General features: G+C 38.4%; 1 protein-coding gene across 1 annotated transcript; it reads left to right on the top strand.

Moving 5' to 3' along the window:
* The first annotated feature begins 10,956 nt into the window (after positions 1-10,956).
* Positions 10,957-11,778, top strand: LOC104367704 (tetraspanin-3). Its single transcript, XM_009974872.3, has one exon. The coding sequence runs from the start codon at positions 10,957-10,959 to the stop codon at positions 11,776-11,778; it is 822 nt and encodes a 273-aa protein (XP_009973174.3).
* The last annotated feature ends 768 nt before the right edge of the window (positions 11,779-12,546 follow it).

Here is a 12,546-nt window from a genome sequence, read left to right as displayed (position 1 = left end):
TGATCTAATGGGATTTTATACCATTCCAACTCCAGCAATTAAATGGTGTTTTTTGATACTTTCTGTGTAACTGAGCTCAGAATCAGCTCATTTGTATTATATGGCAGGGCTCTGAAAAACTGTCTTCCCCTTTCCTTCAGGCTTTGTGGTGGCGTTACGCAGTCAACTGCACTGACAAAAGAGGGTTTTTTATTGTTTTCTCCTTCTTATATAGAAGACCACTGGGAAGGCACCTCCTTTTATACTGGCCCAAATGGCAGGATTACTGAGCATGAGAAGTAAATTCTAACTCATGAATGTGGGTAACAGCTAGTTCTTTCATGCACATATTCTGCAGGGGAGGTTTATGAATTCGTTTGTACATATCTGTTTAAGATACATGTTTCTATCTACAGAGAGATCAGAGAGCATTCAAAGCTTTCAGGTGCATTTCCCTTGAAAATAAGGACTATTCAGCCAAGTACCAAAACCAACCTCTCCATTCTTAAAGTGTGTAGGAGGTTTTGCAGAATTTGAGGCACAATGAGATCTGTGTCATAAGAGGGAAGCATGCATGGAGATCTCCTTTTTTTCCCTTAAAATTATGGAGATCTTAATGTCTTTTTTTTTTTTTTATTTTTTATTTTTTTTTCCAGGAACAATGTACTCTCCATTCTGATTTATGGAAAATTTGATTTCATTTTGGTTCAGGAAAAAAAATTAATCAAGATACCTTGAAATTCTCCAGGGAGACACTGTTGCAGAAAACCGTTCAGTTCCTTTAAACATGTTATTCTGAATTATTTAATGATTTCATGATACATAAAGCACTTTAAAAAATACTCTTGAAATCAAAGGTCATTCCTAAATGAAAGTCTGTTGGTAAAATAAGTTAAAAATAAACTTTTTAGATATCTCTGGAGTTTCCCCAAAATATTTAAAAAATTATGGCAAAAAAAATAAAACAAAACATTTTGATTATTTTTTTTTCTGAAATCTGGCAATTCCAGGTTTTTGTTTCTAGTCCTAGTTTAAAGTAATGAAAATATTTACTTGCTAAGCTAGGAAAATTCTTTATATTTATTATGTTTGTTAACTGATGGTTTTCAAATTTTATTTTTCGTATAGAAGTTCTAAGGGGCTAGGAATCTTAGCATGGACCCTTCTCTGCCAACTCTGAAGTCTCTGGTAGGATTCCAGTTTACTTTGAATTTTCAACTGTATCTTTTTCTGCAATTTGCCATCCTAGAAATGCTTGTCAGTATTGAGGACATGACTGAAAAAAGTCTGCTTTAATGTGTTGGTTTTGGCTGCTTGGTTATCTCTGTGTCGTCAGGTGCTTGTTCGTGTTTCTCTCTTGGTGCAGACTTTTTCATTTATCAAAGCTCATTTTATTGCCTTCTATTCCTGCCGCTTTCATCACTATGACAGCTGAATGTTTTGTTCAATTGAGTTCTACTCTTTACTGCTACCTGCAAATTTGTCCGGAGGAGCACTGTGAAACAAAGGCATGGATCACAATATTTGAGATCTACTTCTTTGTAAAACCAGCACATTTTTATAAACAGTTTAACTACTAGCCACTAGCAATCATTTCAACATTACTTCATTAAAAAAGAATATTGAAACACAGTAATTCTAAACCCATGATTGCTACTGTTGTGGAAGCCGACTTGCACAATATTGAAAATATTTTTAATTAAACAGAATGCATTGCTGCCTGAGAAGTTGTGTAAGTATTTATTAGAAATAAAGCTGGTTAATTAGCTGAAGTGAACCAATATTAGCATAGAAAGTGTGTATGTTTAGTAGGACTTGTATTTATTCCATGGTTCATAAATGTGAGGAAACATGGTGGCTTTCAGCAGTGTTTGTTACCATGCCAGTCAGGGCAATGTGCTCTGTCATCATTTTGGTGTGATTTTTCAATATTTTTAAAGTTCATCAAAAGCATTTGTCAAAGTGGCACTTGTTGATAAAGACAAGTAGAAGAATGTTACATTTTTAATTTAAAATGAATGGGGCTGCTACTTGGCAAAACCCATGCAAACAACCAGAGCAGAAAAAGCCTTGAATATTTGAATGGGCGAAGGTTTGTCCCTATGAAGGCTTCAAAGGACATGAAGGACTTCAGTACCCATTTCCCTTGCAGTATGTCTTATCTTCCTCTTGACATTTTGCATAGTCTCTGTGCACAAGGAAAGGGAAGACACAGAGAGAAATCTGTGCCAAAGCAAATCTAGGAAGGTCCACAGTCTGAGCTGTTACCCCTTCCCTCCTCTGCACTGCAGAAATTCTTTGGCTGCAGAAGCTACTTGTCAGTCACCTCCACTCCCTTCGAATTCCATGTTTTCTGGAAGCTGGAGCTCTTATTGGATATCTGCAATAGCTTTCTTATGTATTTGGCTCAGTGACAGGCCTGTAAATATAAATTTGTTTCTAAAGTGAACGTAGTGGTGGAGGAATATGTCAGTGTGAAATGTGGAGAAACTGAAACTTCCCTGGTCACATCCACTGTTGGTGTATCCCTGATGGCATGGATAGGGCATTTGTCTTGCTCCAGAAGTCCTGCTTTCCTCCAAATGTCTGGGGGTTGCTGTTAAAGGGGAGCGACTTCCTGACTGTTTGCATTTGTGTTTGGGGGAGGCCCACCAGGCTTCCAGAGATATAAAGGTGCATGGGCCACCTGATTTTGAGTGCTCTGGCCCACGCATTTGCGATTTCAGACTAGAGTAGACACCTGTGGAAGTTTCTCTGCCTTAAATTTCATATTAACGCTGAAATTTGCACAATGGGAATACATGATAAGGATTTTTTGCCTATCTATTTTGCCTAACCATTTTGCCTGACCAACTATCCAAAATGGCTGTTTGATTCCCCAAAGTAGTGGATTTCTACTTCTATTGCTTCTTATGCCCGCCCGTGCCACTCCAAGATTTCTCCAATGACACACCCATGAATGAATATTGAGGAAGGAGAAATGTGTACAAGTTTCAAAGTTAGGCCCCCCTATCAGCATGAAATATGGGTCCCCCTCCTTGACTAATTCACATGGGCACTGCATCACCTGGAGTTTGGTGAGTAGGTGGTGGTAGGGAATGACAATTTAGGTAAAACTTAATTGCTTTATTTTGGATGAAAGCTCATGGTAGTGCTGAATAATCTGGCATTTTGTTCTCTGTAAAAGCAAGACCACAATTACCTTTGAGATTAAGCAACTATTTTCTGTTTGGTCCTGAGTGGTTGTTCTCACAGTGACAATCAGGAAAGCAGAAATTATTTCTTTGTTACAGACAGCCCCCCAAAAAATTATGTAAGTAGATTAAAGAAGCAAATATCAGTTAATGCTTTCCCTCTTTTGCGTATTTTTGGTAAGGTTTACCCTGATTCAGCAACTATGCTCTTCATCACTGTCTGTTTCACTGATAGCAACATTTAATAGAATTTGTGTAAACCTACTCACTTTGTCCTCCAAATCCTTTTCTCCTTGCTAATCCCTCAGCTCCACATTGAGTCTCTGATTTTTATCTGGCTGCTGAAAATGGCAATACTCATGTGCCTCAGTGTATATTGACATGAATCTTCATGCTGGAGCCAGCATTTTGTCGGGACCATAATCTGTACTGAGCAAGATACCCCAAGCTGTACTGTGTGTGAGAAAGCAACATCTCCCAGTTCATCTACTTCTCACAGTCTCTCCTGGACTTCCTCATGCTGTGCACGTCCCAGAGCCCAGTTCTGGAAGGTAATGAAGAAGGCACTTAGGGTACAATAACCACACCTGTCAAGGTGCTGTGGGAGAAAGTAAAAGGTTTCTGGAGTGCTGGCATATCTTTGGTAGTCCTAGCTGGACATCAACATTATGGGAACCTCACTGAGGGTTCTGAAAAAGCCTCCGATGCCCAGCAGTTGGTCTTCAAAATTGAGTCTTGATGAATACATTAAACTCTGAAATAAAAGAAAGTGGCTCCTGCCAAGGCAAATCCAAGTTGTGCTACTTACTGTTGGGTTTAAGTCAGCAGAGACACCTTTCCTGGTAGTGGAACACATTCATGTTTTCTCCCTTAAATGTGTTGTTATATTCCATATTCAAATACATTTTCATTTGTTTGCTTTTGTTTTACATTTCGATGCTTTTATGAGTTTAAATTTAATAGACTCTTTTCATGTCAGTGACAGTATCTATACTTAAAAGCAAAATGCCTCTTAAAGGCAATTGTTTGGTAGAGAGATTGTAGATAGAAATAGAGCACAGAAATAAATTACAAATATCTTTGGTTTTGATTTTTTTTTTCCTCTAAAAAGCTGCATTTCATCTGAATGGCAATACATAAAAATCCTATTAAAATTGGTTTCACTTCTTTGAAAAGTGCTGTAAGACTAGTTCTGACAAAGTTGACATTCTATATGTTCATATCATTACTTAGGAAAGATAATAAAAATAAATTCTCTACTATAGTCACTATAAAACCTGGTATGAGATGAATATTACATTTGATATAGATATACTTAGTACTGTACCAGTAAAAACAGAAAAGGACTTTATAAAACACTCCTTTTACTTCCACTTTGCTAAATTTTCACCTGACTTGTAGGCTGACAACATTCTTGGCTAATATCTTTCTCAGTAGAAAAAATGAACTTTTAATTGTTTGTCAGATTAACCCAAAATGAATGTTTTCATTGATTTTTTTTTTTCCCAGTCAACGAGCTGAAAAAGGAATCAGTTATTCACCAGAAGAAATGACACCCTGCCAGCCTTCATCTTCGCAGATGAGTTCATGAAACACGAGCTGTATAAATCTCATTCTTTCGGGAAAGCTCCCATTACAGGTCTGAAAAGATCTGACAAGCTGCTTCCACCAAGGTAATCCAATGCCCTCGTCTTAAAGGAAATTGCTGAATTTGTCCCTTTTCAGACCAAATATTTCAGACATAATCCCATGCTCATCACATCATTACTACTACAATGTTTTGTTTGTTTGTTTGTTTGTTTTTCCCTCCTAAATTACTGTTCAAGTGAACCTTTAATGAAGAATTTTTTGCATGTGATCATGCTGGATATTTCCCATCCAGCTTAGTTTTGAATAGCTATTTAAGAGACCATAATATTCAAAACAAATACATCTCTGCTGAAGTGGTGTCAGGAAAAATCTGACGTTGAGCCCTTATTTACATTGTAAGATCAACAATGGGATCCTGGTTTTCATATTGTATTAAATCCTGATTAATTAAGGCTGAAAATTTTGGAGTTCAAAGAGCATTAAAAGGCCTATGTCCTCTGAGAAACAGAGTAGCCAAAGGCAACATTTGCAAAAGCACCTCAGTAATTTAGGACCCTGAGACTGACTGATTTTAAAATTAATCACAAAATTAATTTGAAAAGTTTGTCCCAGATGTTGTGTATGAATTTTATAGTATCAATATGAAACAAAGATTTTCAAATTTTTGTTCACCAGTGGTTGCTTTATGGCTATGCTACTAGATTCATTCTTTGTTGGGCAAAAGGGTCACAAGTAGAAAGTCCAGGCACATCTTCTACAACATTGCCATGGTATGCCTGAGGTTTCACAGGTGATGCTGTGGAGAATGTTGGCCCAGCAGGGGTCCAGCCCAATTTTGCATGAAACCCTTTTCTTGAGGACAAACTATCCTACAAGGACTCTTTTTCTTGAAGAGAGCCAGCAGAGAAGAAACTTTATTCATGAGAATTTCTGACAACTGTAAGTTTCTTGTCAGGTCTTTACACAGTTTGCTAACTTCCAGATAATGTATTCAGACAGTTCTGACTTCCTCCCTAAAGAGAAATCTGTTATTTATTTTCATGAGTTAATGATTAAAGGGCCTCTATTTCATATTAAAAGTCCTTTTATAACTTCAGAAAGTGCCCAGAAGTCTTGCATATGGTTTGAAACACAGATGAGAATACTGCATTCACATGAAAAATGTTGTAGCTAGTGATAGTTGAAAACAATGAAAAAAAAGTCACAAAATACTTCAAATGTCAAGGTGACTTGAATTTCAGAGTGTTCCATCCTTTCTTCATTTTTTGAAGTTTTTACAAAGTATCTTTTCCTTCAACCTGTTTTTATTACCAACCGCAATAAAATGAAGGCTATCAAAAAAAAGTAGTTTCTTTTTCATTTTAATATCTTTTTTTCTTTTGCCATCCCGTATCTCTTAAAATCTTCTCCAATGTCCAAAATTCCAAAGTGATAGAAATACAGAAAGTGCTTTAAAGTGCCTTTTTTTTTTTCTTTCTTTGATAGTCTGTATTCATCCCAGTCCCAAGATATTTTATAACTGTTCCAGATTGGCAAAAAAAAATAGGAGGGGAAAAGTAAAATTTAACAACAAAAAAAGGTTTTTAGTCTTCCTGTTCAATTTATAAAAGGAAAGAATGAGGGAAATACATGAAAACACCAAACTTTTGACATTTGAATTTCAATATTTTCAATACCAATGAAAACATGGAATGCTAAAAGCAAAACTAAATAAAACCCCTGAAAGCATTTAATGTGGTTCTTCAATTACAAAAAAGACCAATTTTTGTCTGGCAAACAGAGCCAGGGGTAAACATCTGACTGGTTTTAGTTGAAACACCTGCACAATGGTAAATCAGTTCTTGTGGAGAATACATTTTCTCCATGAATAGGAGGTGGCAATCATATCTCCTCTGCTTGATTCAAGCTTTGCATGAGAGGCATTAGTCTCATGCAAGGCAACAACATCTGACCTTGGTTACTATGGCAACTGGTTGTGCATGGCAGTGACTGCAGGATCTGGGTCCAACCAGGATTTTTCATCCTTTTTGCACTTGGTCTGTCAAAGTGATCTTGTAATACGACATGTCTCATAAGATAATATTTTTTATTCCCAAAGAGCCAATAGACTTAGTAGTTTTCAGGTTTTTAAAAAATATCTTTCCTCTTGGTAACCAGTCCTTGGGCTGTGTGATGTTTTGACTACTCATCATAGCTTGAATGATCTGATTGAGAAAAATCAAAGCTTGGATTTTTTTTTTTTTTTTTTTTGACAAATATTACTATTTATTTGCTGTCACTTTACACGCAGCCAGATCTTTTCTTGGAAACTGGAAAAACTGTGTGAAGTATCTTCACCTTCAGAGACATATATTGACAGGGCCAGCAGACAGGATCAGGATCAGTGAAGGGAGAAGTGGTACCAACAATACCCATTTACTACTTTTATGGATCTGCCAGCCCTGCTGGGTCACAAGCCAGCTTCCACCTGACAAAGGGGTCAGGAGGCTGGGTGGGATGGGGGGAAGCTTAATGTATAAACTGGATTAGATGAAGTTGATAAAAACCTTTGTGTTTTTGTAAGGTTTTAAAATTTGTATCATATGATATGGGTGTGCTTTAATCTAAAAAGTCTTTTAAAAAATATTGTAAGCTCTCAAGCCAAACCCCTTCCAGAGTGCTTTAACATCACCTACAAGGTCTAGCTGCAGTAGTTTCATATGTGCTAAGGGTTACAGGGGAAATGTCAGCTGTTCTTCTGTGGCAGCTTTGGGGCTCTTCTGTGTCACTGTGACAATGAATGCAGTGGCTGAGGGTCTGGCTTTCAGATCTTGTCTCATTTTATATGAGGTTTGTATTGAACTTAGAAGATGAACTTGTCTAACTGACTTGATCCCATGGTCACCTCTTGGTTTCTTCTTGTTCACACAAGTCTGAATGCTCTAGCTGGCCATCTTGATTTGAATTGTTGTCCATTACAGCAAGAACTCAGATATGCTCCCTGATCAATCTGTATGACAACCTATGTAATTAAATGAGTCCAGTCATCCACCTACACAGCATTTGCACAACTACAATGTTGACTTGATAGCTCTCTGGTTGCACTCCTGGACCCATGTGGAACAAACTTTTTTGATCGTCCTGACACATCAGAGCCATTCAGTGTCAGTCATGGCTTGATAGAACAATGTATGCAAAAAATACAGAGCTAGCATTTTACTAACTTGAGAGATTATACTTTCAGCAACATTCCAGAAAGTATTTTATCTAAGATGTATTATCTGTTAAACCAACATTTGAATTTCAATACTCATCAGTTCATAAGCAAAAACAATGCCAGAGGAAGCAGAGACAGCATTTATCATGTTATGCTGTTTACCACTGGAAAGAAAACAGGACCATTCCTATTCTGCCTTACCTATACTCTCTTTGTCGCACTACAGTCTCTTGATGGATACCTCCACTCATTGCTTTTTTCAAGCTTTTGGATGTACATGCACGTAAAATTACTTAGCACAAATGCAGTGCTATTGAGGGTGCCACTTAGGTCTTTTGGGTACTTCAGGGACAAGTTCTATGTTTTCTTGTCCTTCTTTGTCTTGCCTGTCTTACTAGAGAGCAAATATTTTGAGCAGAAACTCTCTTTTCCTGAGTGTGTATGCACTGCTTAGCACAAAGTGGGTGAGGGGTTTTAGATAGCCCTGCCAATGTTAATCCCCACTGCAGCAATTTCCTCTTGCACAGTGCTAAATATGCTCCATGCCCCCCAGGTGGCACTGGGCACCAAGAGCTCTTCCTGGGAACTGGCTCCCAGTCAGCATTTATTGTTGGTTCTTCTGATTCCCATGGTGGATATGTAGGCATGCTGCTTCTCCTGTCCGCTTGTACTGTCACAGAAATCCTGATGTCAGGGGGAAGCTGTGTGCTGATGGTTCCCTGCTCCTGTGGGCTGGCTCACAGCTCTCTGTGCAGGGCTAAACCAGCATGAAGGCACCAGTGGAAGGGTTAGAGCCTGTGGCAGCACAAACCCTCCCACTTCCAAAAGCCGCTTCATGCCTCTCTCTCCCTCTGCCTTCTGTCCCACAGACTGATGAAAGAAGTAAAAAAACCCCTTTCACAGTAGTCCAAAGAGCCAGATTTAAGTAAATGGCAAGTTATTATATTTGGGGAATATTTAGAAAGATAAGAGCCTCTCAGCTTCCATAACCATTGAAATGCTCTACTCTGTATTCAGGGAGGGGATGGCAGTTACCCTGGCTGAAATGAACAAGAGGTGCAGTAAAATTCTTCTGCAGGCAGATTGAGCCTTTCTAATATATTTCATAGACTGCAGAGTAAGCTAAAAGTAAATAGTGTTGTAACTCATTTGTTAATATCTCATTAAGGTTTATAAGCATAAGGGAGGGCAGAAAGGAAAAAAAGGTGGGTTCATGTGCTTTTTTTTTTCACAAAGCTTACAAACTAGCAATAAGCAGCTGTTACTCCTCACAGTATTTTCTGATATGTTTCTGATATGCTTCCTCACAATTTTCTGATATGTTCCTTCTGCATAGTAGAAATATTAGATCAGTGTAGTTCACCTGTGTGTACAAATGTGAGAGTAAATCCTTTCTGTTCCCCTCCTTCTACTTCTCCCTGATGCGGAACATAGAAATCAGAGAAAAAGGCATTCAAGAAAATAAGTGAATGACAGCAAAAACAACACAGCTGGAGGACTGGGAGTAGCAGTAAGCTGAGCAGGGGAGAGGGGAGACACAGACTTTAGAGAACAGTTGCAGGAAAATGCATATCATAGAACAGCTTTGAAAGAAGCATTTGGTAAAGATTTAACAAGTTAATCACTGCATGTTAATTACTGTTAATGGCAAGATTAAAAATAATAATTGCAATTTATCTAATTCCAAAATGATTAGCCTTAATGACATGTTTGCACAGCACATAGGAAGATATTTTGATGGGAATCAGCCCAACATCTGTGTGTGCATAGCATATATAACAGCAATAGGTCCTTGTAAAGTGTCTGACAAATATGGGATCACTGAATATGTGGACACTTCTCCAGGTTTCTGGTCATCTGAGCACTGACTTACTCTGATTTTCTGCAGGGTCTGCAGGTGCTCATGTTTCTGAAAATGAGGACCATTTCTCTGTAGTCTCCCTTATGTAGGCCTGTTTTATTAGCCCTGCTCAGCATCTTGAGAAACAGAAGAGATGTTATGGGGTTTCATCAGGATGATTAGGGAATCACTGTTGTCCTTGGAATCTGCCTTCCTGGTGCCTGTGACAAGTTTTATGCATGTTTCCCATCCTCCTTGTCTCTTCTGTATTACATGTTTGAGTAATAATGCTCTTCTGCTGGCTGATAAGTGGCATTAATTCCCTTTAGGATTGTTGTGAAGTCATTTAGCTGGTGTGTAATTCAGTTTCTTTACACACAAGGCAATTTAATGGAGTTCTTACTGTTGTTTGTATTCAGTCATTACAGCAGTCAGTCAAATCACTGGCATTGCAAACTGAGGGGTACAAGTGTGAAATGACAAGGATTTCTCATCCAGGTGTCTTGAGTAATTGAAACTATCTACACAGTAATCTTGCTGAGTAAAAAAGGGCAAAATATTATTAACATCATTGTGCCCCTCATAAAATCTAATGAGTGGTAAATGTACTGGGAAGGATAATGAGTCTAGGTGAGCGTTACCTACAGAGATCCTTGATTGAATAGCTCTGCTTAAACCATTCCTTTGTTAATGACTCTGACTTGTGCATTTGTTGCCATCCTGGCTACTGCTGTAAGATTGATATATGGATTACCTCTTTCACTTGGGCAGTCTAAGCAACCTGAACCAGCACTGGTGGCTAGCAATTTGACTATTTCTCTGTATTTAGCTCTTTAACTCATGAATGTAATAAAGCAGGGGTGCAACCTTTTTCCAGTTGTCCTACTTCTTCAAATGCAAATGTCTCCAATGGCAGCAAAGTAAATGACCTCTTGACATCAAGCTTGGCACATACCCTCCTGGTTTCCGCAGGCTACACTGAACAAGCAGCAGCATGTGCTTAGCCGATACAGGACTTAGTGCTGAAGGAGTCTTATCATTGTTGCTCCCTTGCAAGTTGTTTTTGGGAGGAGATGTCATCTGCAGCACCTGGATAAGTGGGGTGGAGGCCTCTTAAATGGTGGTAGTGAGGGTCTGGGTTACTAGGAGTGAGCAGGATGAGGAGAATTAGAGCTGGATTGTTGTCAGTGTGGTGCTATGAAGAATCCTGTCTTAGATTCTTTGCTAAATTTCTGCTGGGGGTCCTAGGGTTCATCTTCTGTGGTGCTGTTGTGGCTCTAGCCTTTGGTGGAGTTTTTGTGCTTCTGATATATGAGAACTACATTTATTTATTTCAAGAGTCTTTCTTTCCTCTCCCTGGCTGGTTAGCTGTTGCAGCTGCACTTATCCTGCTACCTACTGGAGTTTTGGCTATCTCTATTTCTGCTAAGAACTCCTGCTATCAGCAAGGGGCTCTTACATACTTGCTGTTGGTCCTTCTATGCCTAGAAACATCTTTGGCAGTTCTGACACAGTTCTACTATATTTGGATGGCTTCTGAGCTGAAAAGAACTATGGGTTACCTCATTTATCAGTATAACAGAACAGATTCCCAGGGCTCTGACATCAGAACTGTGGATGAAGTACAGAGGAAGCTGCAGTGTTGTGGGGTCCACAACTACACAGACTGGCTAAAGGCAACAGATGCTTCTTGGCACCTTTCAGCTGAAAAAGCTCATGTCCCTCAAAGCTGCTGTAAGGAGAAATATTCTTACTGTAGGGGTGACTTAGGACATCTGGAGCAGATTTTTCAGGAAGGCTGTCTAAAGAAGCTGGAAGACCAGTTGCATTTTGTCATACTCTACCTGTTTTGGTGCTGTATTGCGCTAATCATCTTAGAGCTGTTGGCTGGTGTCAGCATCAGCATCCTCATGAGGCCTCAGCCTTTCCACAGACTTCGAATTCTGGACTCATGTAACTTATGGATCTGCAGACGCTGACAACATTGATGAACTTGCTGCATGTTTCCTTGGTTTTGTACCACTTTACAGTTGCTGGAAAAGTTTACTGGAAGAAATTTTTTTTTCCCAATATATTTGTATATAAATCAAACTAATTGAGCACTACTAGGTAGGGTGTTGTTTGTTTTTCTTTATTGTTACAATATTAGATTACTTTCCCCCTGGTTCTTGTTAGATCAGCATCCTGTAACTGAAAAACTTAATTGCTGGAAATCACATCAGGATGGGAAGGGTCTTCAGAATGTACAAACATAAAGCTATTGTATGTGAGTGTGGGGAAGCAGTAGATATATGTCTTGGTCAGGGTAGCATGTTGTAAGGTCATGAGCTGAACTTTTGGAATAAATCTTAACTGCACAAAAGTCTTGATGAGTAACTAAAAAGTGATTCTTTCACCTTCAAACCTGTATTTAACACTTTGGTATTTCTAAAAGAAGGCCTCTGGATAAAGTTTAACACTTTTTTTTTTTTTTTTTTTTCCTTTTTCTCCTTCAAGCATTGGTTTAAAAACTAACTTATTCTTCAGTGAAAATAATTGTCAATTTTTGAAGTGGTATGAGGGTGCAATCTAAATGGAGTAGATATGTTTAACAGCAGCAGAGTAACTAATAAGATAACATACAGCAGGAGGTATATAGCTATTTCAGGAGTTGCACAGGAGCAATTCCCAAATTAAAGAGGAAGAAGAAAGTCTGTCTATATTAATTTATTTCATGTGAAAGCAGGGAATGAATAAATTCTTTTTTC

Source organism: Tyto alba, unplaced genomic scaffold (assembly GCF_018691265.1).
Source record: "Tyto alba isolate M040663 unplaced genomic scaffold, T.alba_DEE_v4.0 Super-Scaffold_13, whole genome shotgun sequence".
NCBI lineage: Eukaryota > Metazoa > Chordata > Aves > Strigiformes > Tytonidae > Tyto > Tyto alba.
Note: the sequence above shows the minus strand (reverse complement) of the source record. Positions and strands in the feature narration are given on the sequence as shown.

Coding starts and splice junctions, on each gene's coding strand:
- LOC104367704 (XM_009974872.3), top strand. CDS start 10,957: ATGAGGAGAATTAGAGCTGGATTGTTGTCAGTGTGGTGCTATGAAGAA.